At 31.9% G+C, this 16,627-nt stretch overlaps 3 protein-coding genes across 3 annotated transcripts; 1 reads left to right on the top strand and 2 right to left on the bottom strand.

The window, feature by feature from the left end:
• The first annotated feature begins 814 nt into the window (after positions 1 to 814).
• On the top strand, positions 815 to 14,201 carry LOC137929958 (cryptochrome-1-like). The gene is made up of 10 exons (XM_068773120.1): positions 815 to 1,238; positions 3,248 to 3,670; positions 3,892 to 4,143; positions 5,053 to 5,237; positions 6,964 to 7,135; positions 9,045 to 9,270; positions 9,784 to 9,924; positions 11,456 to 11,607; positions 12,167 to 12,369; positions 13,197 to 14,201. The coding sequence occupies exons 2-10, from the start codon at positions 3,390 to 3,392 to the stop codon at positions 13,871 to 13,873; spliced, it is 2,289 nt and encodes a 762-aa protein (XP_068629221.1). The 5' UTR covers positions 815 to 1,238; positions 3,248 to 3,389; the 3' UTR covers positions 13,874 to 14,201.
• On the bottom strand, positions 13,994 to 16,266 carry Lsm10 (U7 small nuclear RNA associated Lsm10). The gene is made up of 4 exons (XM_068773121.1): positions 16,178 to 16,266; positions 14,962 to 15,136; positions 14,658 to 14,775; positions 13,994 to 14,170 (listed from the first exon to the last, which is right to left on the bottom strand). The coding sequence occupies exons 2-4, from the start codon at positions 15,126 to 15,128 to the stop codon at positions 14,021 to 14,023; spliced, it is 435 nt and encodes a 144-aa protein (XP_068629222.1). The 5' UTR covers positions 15,129 to 15,136; positions 16,178 to 16,266; the 3' UTR covers positions 13,994 to 14,020.
• Positions 16,202 to 16,600, bottom strand: LOC137929868 (cytochrome c oxidase assembly factor 1 homolog). Its single transcript, XM_068772992.1, has one exon. The coding sequence runs from the start codon at positions 16,598 to 16,600 to the stop codon at positions 16,202 to 16,204; it is 399 nt and encodes a 132-aa protein (XP_068629093.1).
• Between the last annotated feature and the right edge of the window lie 27 nt (positions 16,601 to 16,627).

The following is a 16,627-nucleotide window of genomic DNA, read 5'->3' as shown; positions in this document are numbered from 1 at the left end:
CTCTCTGGTGGTAATCTCACATATTAAAAATAATCTACTTTTTTACATTAACGCATTTAGACAAAAGATGACTTTTGAAAAATCATTAGATGACTAAACTACAAACTCAACGTTAAAAACTTTGTGGAGTTGCTTTGATCTGAATTTTGAAACCATTTATGTTTACTTTAAAATTTTTTCATATCATACAATTATAATTTAAAAAAATATCTCGGCCACTATATTTTTATTAGAAGAGTCAAACTTTCGCTTGATACAAGAAATGAAACTTACGCGTTGTAGTAGTAGTTTATTTTTAAGTAAATAAGACCTTTTATTTTGATTTTTAAAACCGAATTAATTTTACCACCCAACTATAAGCTTCAACCATTTTAGACTTGCTTAAATAAAAAAGCTATTATTATTAAACTTCTGATTTATAGAAAATACTAGAAAATCACAGATGCGAAAAGAAACCAAAATCCAATGTAGTACATCTGAGCAAGGATTGATTTTAAAAATGCTATACTTTATTTTGCGGAAGACTTAGAAAATTAGTTAATAAAAGCGGTAGGTACATACATACTTATAAATAAATATAGTATATAACATTTTATAGATAAAAAACTCTGGCGAAAAGTTTATGTTTATAGCCATAAAAAATAGGAGTTCAATACTACCTTTCCTATCATTTTACATTTTATGTAACTGTAGCCGTTATACCTCTGAGAATAAGAGCGCTTCAAAAGAGGAAATTAGTATGTATTAGCTCTAACTACGATGGTCACCTCGAACTAAAACACATGCTTATTGCGTAGAAAACACAGTACATTTATGATTTTCCTTATATATAATATAATGGTCACGTTGCAAGCGGCGTGGACGACTTCTGATTCTGTCAATTCTGTATACCTAACAATAATCTGTCTGTGACGCTTGAGTTAATAATTTCTTTCATTATCCATTAAGTAATATTTAAAAAATTACAAACGTTCACAATTTATTAAGATGAATGTTTATGTATTTATGTGAATTATAATAAATTGTTACGGGTACAATATAAATTACCAAATTATTACCTCGATTATTGTTTTCCATTACTACGAAGTTAACGAAAACCAGGACTGTTTATGTTTAGTGTTACGTCAATTTACTACATAAAATTTAAGCTATTAGTTAAATACTTAATATCCAAGTAGTAATTTCTCACAAAGTTATATGTTTTTTCGTTAGTATCTTCGCGAAAACAAAGATTGCAGGTAAGTTGTATTAAATAAAATGTTTGTTACTATTAAATAATAAAAAAGCGTATATTTTGAACTCGAATTTCATAATGAAGTTGTAATTAGAACGTAATGCAATGTGTTTTTTTGTTATTAGTTACCAAAAGTTAAAAATCTGTTATAATAAAAGTATTATAGATTTGAACATTTGATTGAGAAATAAAAAATACAAAATAATTAAAATGAGATTTATAAGTAAGTATAAAATAAGTATAAATAATTAATAAGAAAAAAAATATGAAATTAAATATATCATTGCATATTATGTCTTAAATCAAAAGAAAAGTAAACTTAAAATAATAGCCTACTTAGTTCTTTAACGTTTTTCAAGAGTTGTTTGTAATTTTTGCTCAGTAAACAAAAAGAGTTTTCAGGTTAAATTATGACTGAAATTGTGTTATATTTTACTAAAACAATTGCCAAATTTGTGAAACTAATTGATATCTAATTAGGTATGATTTAGAGCTTCAAACCATTAGAGAAAAAACAATCATTTATCGAGTTTAAGTTTTAGTTGCTTTTTTTGCTTTTTATACTATTAATATTATAACATTAAGAAGCTAAATCAGGAAGTAATTTTCACTAATGATGGCATTACCAACACAGTTTTGTAGTTAATGTTATCTTCTAAGAAGCTGTAATGTACACTTTTGTTTGTTAAATATATTATGATATAGGTAACAATACAACAAGCCAATAGGCTTGCTTGCTACAACAGACTACATTCCACATCAGTCTACACCACAATGTCTCTTCCCCACTAGCAGTTTGCCTTATTTATAATTATAGATGGAATATTTATAATAGGATAGTCATAATAATATCCATACTACTGAACTATTGATAAGCTTGATATAAGAACATTGTTCATACCTAAAAACACTAACTTTAATGAACTCTTTGGATTTTTGAAAATTGCACTGCTGAAGGCTACTGTTAAGTTCAATTATGCTGTAGATGTTTGTGTACCTGACTTTTTTTTTTAAAAGTTATTAACTAATTCATAGACATTTATTCCATATATATTTATCCATCTTGGATTGAAGCTACAGTAAACTGTCGGAAATATCTTAGAGAAACTTTGTCCAGCATGTGATGTCTTATACCTGAAATGGTGGTAATGAAATTGTTGTCTAGTATAACCTTTTTTAAAATGATTACAAGCTGGTTGAAATTTATATAAATGTCCTACTTTTTGTTTAGTCAACATAGCTACCCTGTTTTAAAATTAACATTAAGAACCATAATATTTGTAACTATGATAATATATTAACTGCTACCTCTTATTGGATTCACGAGATATGCCTTTTGTTTACTTAGTGTTATGGGAATTTTCATTAAATCTTTAGTGAAGTTTTGGTACTTATTTCTTTCCACATAACTTATCATTGATGTCTAAAGGTTTCTTTAAATTTATTCAATACTGCCTATACAAACCTAGAGATAACAGCTCTCTGAAGCTTAAGAGTGCTTTAACTTGATTGCTGTTTATCTTCCATTACCTGTTGTCTATTCTTAGTTTAATACTCTTGACCATAGTTCTGCTCAAAAAGACTTCTGCTTGTAGACCTCTGACTTGTTTTATGATGTCATAAGTCATCCATAAAATGAGGGCATTCCTTTTAAACTCAAAACTTCCAAGATTAAAAATTCACATAATCATTTGACTAAACAAAGATGGATCTATGATTTAATTTATGTTACTTTCAAATTTTGGAAAAGGCTGCATAACCACACCTCTTTCCTTTTATGTTTTCAACAAAATATTATAGCTTATACAAAATCAATCTCAAAATTAACATAAAAAACTCAAATTTGTTTTAAACTAGGATATTACAGAACCTGTAGCTATTTTCTTAGTGTTCCTTCATTTTGATGTAGAAAGCTGCAAAAAAATTATTATTGTTTATACTATTTTATAAATTCTCCATTCGCCTTGGTTTATATACTACATATTTATAAATATATCATAATTTTTATTTCAGATTTACATATCGTAAATATCAATTTATTTTTCAAGACATTTAAATCTCAAAAGTCTTTAATGAGTGACAGAAGACCGAACTCATTAAATGAGAAATAAGAATTAGAATTTGTCGTCGAATATGTAATGTGGGTAACTTAGCGATGTCAGCGGCTGCTGAAACTCTGCCGGCACCGAGCACGCCTTCCGAAGCCTCGGCAACCGTTATCCCCGCGCCCCTGGCGGCCCCGCCTGCCCCGCCTGCGCCTGCTGCCCCGCCCACTAGGCCCGGCAAACATATTGTGCATTGGTTCCGGAAGGGGTTACGTCTTCATGACAACCCGTCTCTACGCGATGGCCTCGTCGACGCTGTCACATTTCGATGCGTTTTTATTATCGATCCCTGGTTCGCTAGCTCATCTAATGTTGGTATAAATAAGTGGAGGTGAGTTGAAAGAATTAGCTTATGACTATTAAAATGAAAGCTAGTTTCGCAAACTAAAAGGAATACGATTTCATATAACAATGTAACGATTAATAATATCTATATATTACATACAAGACTGGTATGTGACATATTTGCAAATATCTCGGTTGCTTGAAAGATGATTTAATAACCTTCGATGATGTTTATTTATGTGTACATGTATGTTTTTTGTTCGGTAGGTTTCTTCTACAATGTCTAGAAGATTTAGACAACAGCTTACGAAAGCTAAATTCTCGGTTGTTTGTCGTGCGCGGACAACCGGCAGATGCTTTACCAAAGTTGTTTCGCGAATGGGGAACCACTGCGCTGACGTTCGAAGAAGATCCCGAGCCCTATGGCAAAGTTCGGGACCATAATATTATGACGAAATGTCGGGAGGTCGGAATCAGCGTAAACTCGCGGGTTTCGCATACACTTTATAAGTTGGACAAGTAAGTTAAACAGTAACAAATATTTATCCGTTTTTTGTTTTAAATGAATTGGCACATCTCATAAATTTAAGTTTTTTTTTATGGCCCTTCGTTGAACAAGTTGACTCGAAAGTCGCACTTGAAAACGTGAACGGAAATTTTAATATTTCATTGTTGGAATTGGGTTTTATGAAATCTAGATATGTTAACTAAAGTTAAAAGTTGATTTCCATTTTTTTACGTGAATGCCTATCCAGAAAAAAACGTCCACAAAATTGCGTTATTTTTGTTTGGTTAAACGTTTCATTTCAAAATGCGAACATAAGCATTCCTTTTACTAATTGTCAACGATCGCAATACGAACTATGAGCTGTCGAAATACAAGCGTTCATAACTAGTGCAGTGTTATTTGAGTCCGGTATTCCACGAATACCTACTATTTAAAAATAATCGATACATTTGTAACCTTTACAACAATGTTATTAAATAATTATTATTTTTGGTTATTAAGAAAATTTTTGTCATAAACCAAAATGCTGATTACCTATTACAACTTTACTGAGTCTGTAGGCAGAGACCTTTTTGTTATTACTAAAAAACCTTAGGACCAACGGTTGCTTAGGCGGAATCTCCACGGAACGACTGGACACTGTAGCTCCCGATGCCATAAGTATCTCGGATCCGATTCCCATTGAAAGATCTGAATCTCTGTTCTTCTTCGAAACACTAGCGTTAGGAAAAAAGAAGAAATCATCAGTCGGTCTATCTCTGGGGCAGGTCTATATGCAGCGGTACGTCCTACAGCTGAAATAATGATGACGTAGTGATATCGCCGAGTATACAATAGGCCATCATTGCCGGCGAAGCTGATTATTTTGAGCTAGTATTCTGAAATTGTTTGTAAGATAGTATCGTACTATATTTGTACAGGATTATAGAGCGTAATGGCGGCAAAGCTCCGTTGACCTACCACCAGTTCCAAGCACTAATTGCCAGCATGCCACCTCCACCACCAGCGGAGGCCGCAATTACTGCTCAGACCCTCAACGGCGCCACCACTCCTTTGACCGATGACCACAACGATCGATTCGGAGTGCCCACGCTTGAGGAATTGGGTCAGTGTTACACACACACACACTTTTTCTACGTTTATTGATACAACTATCAATCGTGGATCTTTTAATTAGAATGAACGCTGGTATTATTTATTTTAAATAAACATCACTAACGATAATGATTAAAACTATTAAATCCCACAATTTTGTTTGAAGCCATATTTAAATTGTATTAATCTATAAAATTACCATACGTCTGTGTTACAGTTTACCATTGTTTTTATGCGACCTATTTTAATTCATCACTGTAACTACTGGAATAATAATATGTTATTATTAAAATGATATTATTTTCTGCAAACAATCCAGAGTTTAAAAGATATTTTGAAACCAATTTAGTATAATCTGAATTTTTTATTACAAGAGATTTATATTTAGTACAATAGCGTCATTTAGAATGACACTCTATATAGAGTTAGTATCACAAAATTCGCAACTTGTCTGCTTTTTCGTTAATCGGGCGCAAATGTTTCAAGCAGTGAACCAAAAACTAGCTTGTCCCTAGTCCTAAGACCCTTGGCGTTACAATAAGCATTATTTTTTGGGTAAAACTGTTTTGTTTAGAATTTATTAATAACTGTGTTATCTTACTTAATAATTCTGATCGCATGTTGAACTCTTTAACTGGATTTTTTTAATTTCTAGCTAAAGCCAAAATTATCAATATACATAAAAAACTAAGGCTTATGAAAAAAATATTCTTTATTCTGAATGTTTAATGAACATTCCTATTATGATTTTAAGAAATTTGAGGGAATTTCGTTATTAATATTTGATTTTTTTTGTCTTCGGAGCTAATTGCGTTGATTTTACGTTGATCACTCATGTTTACATTGCGATTTTAAAAGTTTTTGCAGTGATTATTGTTTCATCTATGCCTTAACGTGTTTCTCGGACAACGGTGGTATGTACATTAAAAACATTTCATAAACTTGTATATGGATTATAAAAAAATTATAATAAAAATGAAGAATAAGAAAGGAGATTCTTGCAAACACGTTTTTAAATTTATTATAATCTGTTTATGAAATGTTCCTCCTGTTTTTTCCTGTAATTGCTTACAAAAGTGCGAATCAAAGAGCGCTATATATTTTGGAAAATAACGTACAGTTGATATAATAGGATAGGTTGAAATAATAGGAGTTATTGCCTTAATGTACTTTTAACTAATTCAGTAGAAAAAGATTACTAAAATATAAACGTGACTTTCTTACATTACTTCGGTAATATCTATTGTTATTTGTATATAATGACAAAATATGATATTTGCTTATCGGATAGGTGCGTCCAGTCAAATTTATTCACATGTTTTTTCTAACTTAGCATTGAAAGTGACTACAGTACTTGTATATGAATCATCTAATATTATAAGAAAAAATAAATAAAACAACATGCGTTTAATTAAAAGATAAATCTAAATGAAACAAACGCTTAATACTGCCGCAGACTAACAACGTTTGTCGTGCTCTACAAACACGTTTACTAAATAAAATGAATTATATTTAATCTATTTAATTTGGTAAACGATAACATTTTTACTATGATACTTGATATCCCGAGTGCACACTTCTAGGTATAATTAATAAACATTTAGTTCTTTACCTCAAATAACGTCTCCAATGCAATGTTGACTACACCCAGCATCGCATCATGTCGTCGATTATAATTGTATATTTTAAGATAAGTTTTCAGTGTGGTTGATGGCTAATGAGTAAAATTGTTTCAGGTTTCGAAACGGAAGGTCTAAAGCCGCCTATATGGATTGGAGGCGAAAGCGAAGCGCTAGCGAGACTAGAAAGGCATTTGGAACGTAAAGCTTGGGTGGCTTCATTTGGAAGACCTAAAATGACACCACAATCTCTTTTGGCGAGTCCTACAGGGCTGTCGCCATATTTAAGGTATGGTGACATATGAAATGTATCAGACTCCCACTACAACGCTTAGGCCTCCCCAAAGATATTAACGGGGGGGATATAACAGTCGCCGCGCTCGGCATGTGGTTTGGCAATCGCAGTGTGGTATTATGGTTACACAGAAAACGCTGCTGCCTGTCCTCTAGAAATTTATTAGTGAGCAGTAGCAATTGTATATTAAAGCATGAATTATATATAAGACTGTATCCCTGAAATCGAATCCATGACTAACGATCGCAAGTTTCAGTCGTCTTCCGCAATGCTACCACTGTTCGATGCATGAATGAATAGTCATTTAGTTCCAAAAATTACATTTTCAGTAACTTTGGTAATGTTTAGTTTCCTTAATGGTAGTTTTTAGTATTGTCAGTAATTTTTGTTTCTCTGATTTGCACCCATTTTCGGATACACCCACTTGCTAGACATATTTCATGCATCAGAAAGGGATCAAGTGAATAAGGCAAAAGACAGGCTTTTGCCTTATTCACTTGATCCCTTTCTGCGTGTCTTGTTTGGCCGACCAACTTCTCTTTTGCCAATTGGACCTTTCAATTTCATCGTGGATCTCTGCATGGACTAGCACCTTGGTAGTCAGAGCCATTTTACAAAATTTTAAACTTTACGCGTGTCCTAATTTACTACATAAATACCTTATTTCAAAGGAATAAAAAAATGTATAAACTCTTTTTACGTAACTTCAAAATATGTATTTAAAATTAAATAGTGCAGCAATTTAAAAGAAGTTTTGAAACGTATACGGATCGATATTATTGTTTTTAAATATAAACATACAAAAATGAAAAGTGAATTAGGTTACATTTATCAAGAGCCACAAACAATCCTTCAAAGTGTCGCATATGACTAGCTGGTCGTAGATTAGACTCCTGACCTAGACATTCTTCCCACACAACACTAAAAAACCCAAAGTTAACATTCTAAATCAAAATTTAATATTCTGAACCAACTGAAAATATCAGCAGTTTATTAGCTGATGCATTGTATTAATTAGTAATTAAAGAGCTAAATGCATATGTATTTGTTGTAATGTAATCAAAAAATATCTAATTTTAACTAAAAAGTGTGATATCAAAAAAATTTTTGTTGAGTATAGATAAACATATAATCTCTTCGGTATAAATAATGCGTAGGTTAACCGGCGTGGAACAAATATGCATTACTGTTAGTATTACACTGTTATTACCCCTTTCGCTGCGGAGCACCTAAAGATTAATTAGTCTCTCAGCCATTTATCCATGATAGAGGCAAAATTAAGGAATAATTGTATGACAAAATATCCGCACAGGAAGCATATGCAGCTACCGCGTTAGTAACACACAAATTAATGACCGTCATCATGCAATTATTGACACGATAATGTAAAACAAATGTTCGCTGAGAAATAGTGTCTATAGCCGAGCATCAGAAGATGCTTTTCGTTGAGAAAAATTGTCTAGCCGTGCGCCAAAAGACGCTGTACGCTGAGTGTCTATAGTCGAGCATCAGAAGATGCTTTTCGCTGAGAAAAATTGTCTAGCCGTGCGCCAGAAGACGCTGTACGCTGAGTGTCTATAGTCGAGCATCAGAAGATGCTTTTCGCTGAGAAAAATTGTCTAGCCATGCGCCAGAAGACGCTGTACGCTGAGAGTGTCTATAGTCGAGCGCCAAAAAACGCTGTTGGCCGCGCTATGTCATAAAATCACTTTAACTTAGTTATTATTATAAATACTTATTTCATATATAGCTCTACAACGTTCTCCGAAAAGGGACAGAATAGCAAATCACTACTAAACCTCTTTAAATACCGCTAGTTATTGGTCGCCATTTTGATGAATTTAAAAAAGTGTTGCTGTGTATTTTCCCGTAGTAACCTACAAACATGACTTTTTTGTTTTAGGTTCGGATGTTTATCCACGCGATTATTCTATTATCAACTAACGGAACTATACAAGAGAGTAAAACGTGTAAGGCCACCGTTGTCTTTGCACGGACAAATACTCTGGAGGGAATTCTTCTACTGCGCCGCCACTCGAAATCCTAATTTCGATCGAATGGAAGGCAATCCTATATGTGTGCAAATACCCTGGGAAAAAAACCAGGATGCTCTCGCTAAATGGGCGAATGTAAGATAAAATATTTTTAAATGATTGTAAAAACAATAATAGGAAATATTATAATTGTATACATAGTTATAAAAGCAGAATAATTCTCAAACTAGGGAAGAAGTTATGTCTATTTCCTAGACTTCCATTTGCCAAATAAGTTTGTCTGCAAAACTATGTAAACATCCGGCGTCCTTTCCAAGAAACTCAAGAACTTGAGGGATATCGGATGGTCATAGCGTCAGTTCTGGCTTAGGCTTCAGGGGAATCGTTGCTCACTAGAGTACTATTAGCTCAGACTCACAGCCTCCAAATTGACTCTTAGATAAGTTAGACAATATAATAAGCTCTATATTTTTGTATAAATTTTTTAAAAAAGAGATCTCAGATTTATGAAACTTGACTACATACTTCTTGTAATAAAATAAAAATAGATTTATTGTTTTTAAACTAATAAAAGAGAAATTTAAATATATATAGTCGATAGAATATATATTGGAGAAGTTGATATAACAGCTAAAAAATTATTTTCAGGGCCAGACAGGCTACCCCTGGATAGATTCTATAATGATACAACTTAGAGAGGAAGGTTGGATACACCACTTGGCAAGACATGCCGTCGCATGTTTCCTAACTAGAGGTGACCTATGGATATCTTGGGAAGAAGGAATGAAGGCAAGAATCGATTTCATAAGCGACTGTCAGTGTAGAAGTGTTTAGTAAAGTATTATTATTTTTTGTGCTATTTACATATTTTATCCTTACATTAAATAAAGGTTGGTCTTAATATAGTTCACATTTGAAAATTATAAAAAAAATACACGTACTCAGCGAACACCACCTACGTGCTTTGATTTTGTTGGACCAGACTGTCACTGCTGCTCGAATAGAATTCAGTTTCTGCAGGTTTGAGGTGACAGGACACCAAGAGGGGCGTATCCTAAGACCACTTATTAAAGTATCCTAAGCTCGAGAACTCCGGGGAGAGTCTTGTTCGTGCTTTGATTAATATATTTTTAATAAAAAATGTAGGATGTCCTCCAGATCTTCGACAACATTCTTTTAAACGACACTGAAGCTTTTCAAAACAACGCCTGCATGTCGCTATTGGAATCATTGCCAAGTATTTGGAGACAAATCAATAATGTGAATCGTGACTTTTCTTGAGAACATTCCTCACACGACCTCTATGATGGCATTTATTGTAAGACAATTAGCCTCGTCCTGCTGAAACTAAGTGATGGAGTTGTACATATTGAACTCTTAATGCTTATGGTTACAAAAAATTACTATAAAAATAAAAGTGAACTTTATTATGGCCAACACTAGTTTCAAAATGTAATAGCAAAGAGAAAGTATAATAGGATACATATTTGCTAAAGGTTAAAGATTTTCTAATGGATAAATTAACAAAAGGAATTTTTATCAGAGTTTTCATCTGCATAAATGCAAATGTTTTTGTTTTGCTTACAAATATCCTTCTCACTCTCCCATTCACATTTTCTGATATTAATATTATAACAGAAAGAAAAGGTTATTTGTTTAATAATCAATTTTCAATATATTTATTGAGAAGTCTTCAATTACATTAGTTCTTTAAAATCTATTGTATCTCATCCTGTTTTTACTATCCTGATGAGCATCGATGAAAACATTCCTCAAGTTTTTAATACTTTTGTTCAAAATTATAATATATAATTTTTGATAAAAATTATCATAATATGTAAATAAATATGTACTATTTCATTGATTTAATCAATTTGATGAAGTTTACATTGCTAATTCCATGGTAATTAAAGAATAATTAATACATATTTAAAACTGTATTTATGTATATATAAACAAATAAGAAAGGACCAATATGTAGCCACTTCCGATACCGATACCGGTGTAACAACTCCTGAAGATGCCCAGTGGAGGGGTGAAGCACGTGTTGAGTGAATTTACGGTGGCGGTTGTGTAGTTGGCATTGTCCGTCGCATGCGCATTTACGAGCGGGCTGGCGGGCGGTGCACTTTCATGCACGACAACCACTGCATGTGCGGAAGTGGCTACATATTGGTCCTTTCTTATTTGGGATGGACTCCCGCAATGTAACGCCTGAATCCATTAAATGTATATATAAACAGTTAGATAAATAAAAACTAATTTAAAATATTGTTATTTTGTTTCAAAATATAATAATGATGTGTAATTTTATCGGCAGGTATTTGATGAATTATTATTGGACGCTGACTGGTCAGTTAATGCAGGAATGTGGATGTGGCTATCATGTTCATCGTTTTTCCAGCAGTTCTTCCATTGCTACTGTCCCGTTCGTTTTGGACGAAAAACTGATCCTAACGGTGATTTTATTAGGTATGCTATTACTTTACTTTTTCTAGTGTTATTCGAATTAATTAATTGTCTAGTTATTTTTTGCTGTGCAGTGTTCCATCGACCTTATCAAAATCGTCTGACCACTTTGTGGGTGGACATCCTACTCTGCGTTTCTCGATCCGTGGTCGATACTCCTTACCTTTAGGCTTCTGAGACCATCTTTTACCTAGGGCTTGGCCTATAGCGCGCAGAATAGATTACCTCTATGAACAAATAAATGAACAATGTGGCTAGTCCACTACCCTTTCAATTTCCCAATCCGATGTGCTACTTCGGTAAATTGTGTTTCTCTATAGATCTCCTCTTTCGATCTTGTAGTGAAGTTTTTCGCATAGCACGATTGCGAGCCTACCAATAAGGGTCGAAGCGAGGGTCAATGTTTCTGTGCTATAAATTTTCACTGTTAATTCACATTGGTCGTAAACCTTCCTTTTAAGGCACTGTGGACTTTTGTACTCTTTGATAAAAAAAAATTAAAATTTTGAAAATTTGAACTTATATACCTATATAATTAAAAGAAATCCATATCGTTTTGTAGAAAGTACATTCCTGCATTAAAAAATATGCCGACACGGTACATCCATGAACCGTGGGTGGCGCCCGAGTCAGTTCAGCAGTCGGCGCGCTGCGTTGTTGGACGCGACTATCCAATGCCTATGGTCGATCACGCGAAGGCTTCGCAAATGAACATCGAACGTATAAAACAAGTCTATGCGCAGCTCGCAAAGTTCAAACCTCATGGTAAGTTTTTAGAGGAAAACCCCAATTAAAGCTCTTTTTTTAAGCCTCTCACAGATAGCCATGAAGTCGGGTATGACCAAAGGAATGTAGAAATATTTAAGAATAGATAAAAATGTACTAAAGATGAATAATAATAAATTACTTGTAAAATGTAAGATACAAGAGTTAAAACACAAAACTAGGAAACAATAATGTGATATATATACTGTAATGCCATGGAAATGGAGAAGAATGATGAAAAGCGATGATTGACTGACAATAATGCTAATGGAGTGGACATGAAAGATACTGTGGAGGAAGAAAGACATGATAAAAAAAATATATGTGAAAAACTTATTATCCGAAATTGTAACTTGTATAATGAAATTGTAATTATGTTATGAAATTGTCCCACATCAAATAAGGGGTGACGATAAAAAAAAAGATAGCCATGACGTCCGATCTTACGTTGCTCTCATCCATCGACTTTCCGCGACCTCACTGCGTCGTCGGTCTACCTAGTGAGGGCCTACCCACGCCTCGAAGCTCTTTAGTAACATTTAAAGTTTACATAAAGTAAACAACAACAATATACTATATATTTGATTTCTACTTTTTAACACTTAAGTAATTTAAAATGACATCAGTATTCACCACGTCCATTAGATCAATTAACTAAGAATTTGTTTCGTCTTCAAGGCTTAATTACAACTTAATCAAGCTTGCTATAAATTCTATGCACTTAGTAGTTTTGCTAATAACCAATTTCTACACTATCATTTTATTAATTTACATCAAAACCTTTAACTTTATACTTCTGATTTTTTTATACTTTTATTGTGTTTCAGATTTGTTAAATCCTCAAGTTGTTGCCCGACCCAACACAATGCAATCATCGCCTAGCCCTACATCTATAATTACAAGTATAAATCAATCGAATTACTTATGTAGTCAGGGTCCAGACTCGTCACCTTCAATACCGCCTCCGCCGACATTTAAAGAAGTTTCCGAGATATTTCTACGCCCAAATAACAACATCGTACGCGAGTCTAAGCACTCTTTTAAACAAATCGTAATTGTACAAGCACAAAACTCAAACACTACGTCGGATTTACCAAAGTGTCAACAAATTCCAGACAAATATATAAATAGTCAATTAGAAATATCATGCGATTTGAATTCAAGTAAGCAACAAAATTATGATTTAAAGAATTTAGTAATAAATAATAGTGAACATCAGTATGAACAAGAAATCTTCCCACACCAGCAATCACTTAAAAATGAGGGATCACCACAAAAAGTGCAGATCACTAGTTTTGTGGATAATAAACCAGAGTTTTACTTGCCAGCATATACTGAGAATCAGATGCAATTGGAAAATGATACTTCTATTCAATATATTCCTAACATGCTCAAGCACGAATCTACATTAAATTCTACAGATAAAAAAAAGTTACAAAATATGATTACATCCACAGGGAATGTATATCCTGAACATACGGATAAAGGGTCACCTGATAAGTAAATGTTTTATACATAAAATTTTGTTAGTGTCAATAAATGTGAAATAACTGTTACTTGTGTAAAAATATGTTTAAATTAAAATTAAAGTAAAAAAGTTGAAAGTATTACTATATAAGTTTTATTATTTTAAATCTAATATAAATATATTTTATTGCTTATGAACTCCCAAAGATGCTACAGTCTCCAAGTGCCGCTGAAGAGCCTTCTTAGCCTTTCTGGACTTTTCTGTTGGTTTGCCTGATGATTTTGTCTTATTCTCTTTACTCACTTCCTTTTTTATATTAGCTAGTACAGAAACCTGAACATTGAATTAATTTTTATTTAGAATAGTGCATTTTTATTTTAATTGGGTACAATCTCAAATTTCAATAATGTAAAATGTTCATTAAATAATTTAATTTTTTTGATTAATTTACATTATTTAATACAATTGAGTGTTAAACATAATTCAATAAAGCTAGTATTAATATTGTAAGTCTTAAAAGGCTTATTATTTCTGTGTATGATGCCTTTCAAATCAAAACAGAAACATACATCATGATAAATGTGTATGTAAAGTATTTAATTGCCAAATTAAACAAACAATTTGTCAAAAGACATGATCAATACTGTACATTATCTTATAATTTACAGAAAAACATGAGCATTATTTTAAGTTGATCTTCTATGCCAATAACTTATTGGCAGTAAGTGATTATAATTCCAATTTCAAATATTAAATGTTTTTAATAGTAAAGTGATAAGAGGAACTCAGAGGAATAAAATTTATAAAATAGGATACTTACATTTTCAGGAATATGTATGTATCTAATATTACGTGATTGAATAAAAAGATTCTCAAATGAGAATTCGTTTCCTTGTGGATCACAATATACAGCATTGGAAAATGAAATATTCATATATCTGTGGAGTTTCAAAATTATGTATCTTTTAAACAAACAATAATCCTTACTAATAAATTAAGTTAAAAATATTAAAATTTGTTGTAATGTAAAATAAGAAGAAATCTAAAACTACCTTATGAATCTGTCAAGTTAACTGCTTGTATTCATTAATAAGATTTTTCATATTTAAATTCAAACCACTTACCCATCCACTAAAAGAACAACTCCACACACATAAGTGTCATTACGCAGATCTACAGTAATTGTTTGTCCTTGAAGAGATTTAACCAAGCATAATAATGTATTGTGAAAATGAAACTTTTCTTTTGAAGTTCCAATGAATGGCTCACGTTTTACAAATGGTGAACTCATGTTGGTTGCTGAAATGTATAATAAAGAATATTACATTTTGATAATTATTTATTATTATGTAAGGAATGACATTGATATTATTTTTTTTGCATTTGATTTCTTATACACAATGGTAATCTGTATCATGAGATACAATTGTTAAAGTTAAATATAGTAATAATTTTAAGTTCACGATTTGATAAAAAGGGCAATTTTCGCCCAAAATCTGACTACAGTAGTATGAATTTTGTCTGTTATTTAGAGCACTGTTACATGAAAGGAAAAAATAAGAAAAATAGTTTTTATAGATATATTAGAAAGAACACCATAGGGTGCATAAAATTAATCCACATTAATGAATAATAATAATTTCAAAAATAAGTTTGAAGTTGATTTTCTAGAGAACCTATATTTTTAATATTTAACAAAGTTTTCAGAAACTACTTAAGAGGTTTTTCTTAGTTATTGTGAAATAAAAAAATAATGCAAAACAGAGTAGTGAATGTCGGACAGTAATACCTACATTATATGATAAATGGTTCCAAAACTCAATTTCATAAGTGCTTCATCTTTACATAGACACAATGTAAATTTTAATCACAATCTTATTATATAACTTGAAAATAAAGCTAGAGAAAAAAAAATAGTAGCACTGTAAGGCACAAATTTATAATTACTTTCTTGTTAGTCCTAAATAACATTACTGCTTAAATTACCAATTATTCATAGACTACATAAATAATTATTTATAACTAAATTTTGCTTTTTGCGTAAAAATTCTTCCAATTATTGAATGTAATCATTAATATTTATCACCATTAGTAAAGGATTTAAAAAAGGATAGAAAAAAGTTATCTTCAAAAGAAAAAGCTTAACTATTGAGAAACAGATGCTATTTAAAATTAATTTATTATCCATTCAATATAAATCCATTCACAAGTATTTAATGATATAAAAAATGTTTAACAATTACAACAAAATTTTAGTACAGTGTATATAGATATATTTCATAAATACATTTTATAATACAACATATTTATGGTAAGCAATCTACAATCCTTAAAACTTACATGGCAGATTTTAACGTGATTATTTCAATTTTTGTTCTCTTTTATTATGACTAAACGTTCACCGGGTTTTGAATTTAATTCCATTTCAGCTTTGACGAGCAACCAATTTTCTCCGTCTTTCTTTGCCCAGAAATAATAATATCCTTTATCTTTAGGTCCGTGTATTGGAATACGAAATCGGGCCGATGTTTGATCAGAAAAATTATTTTCACGATCACTTATTTTAAACCTTCTATCTTTAATGGGTTCTCCGAGATAAAGAACAGCACCAGAATGATTTCGTAATTTTCTTAAGGCCTCTTTGTAGTATTCAAAATTTCTATACCTGTCGATAAGTTTGTTTTGTAAGTAAAAACCAGTTGCGCTAACAACAAGACCACCCCAACCTGCAATTTTTACTAAAGTACTCGTAGCGACGGGCATTTTGAAATATAGTACTCGCTAAAGATG

This window comes from Battus philenor, unplaced genomic scaffold, assembly GCF_028537555.1.
Source record: "Battus philenor isolate CCGP_79_NKW_IND1 unplaced genomic scaffold, ilBatPhil1.0.hap1 SCAF_5, whole genome shotgun sequence".
Taxonomy (NCBI): domain Eukaryota; kingdom Metazoa; phylum Arthropoda; class Insecta; order Lepidoptera; family Papilionidae; genus Battus; species Battus philenor.
Note: the sequence above shows the minus strand (reverse complement) of the source record. Positions and strands in the feature narration are given on the sequence as shown.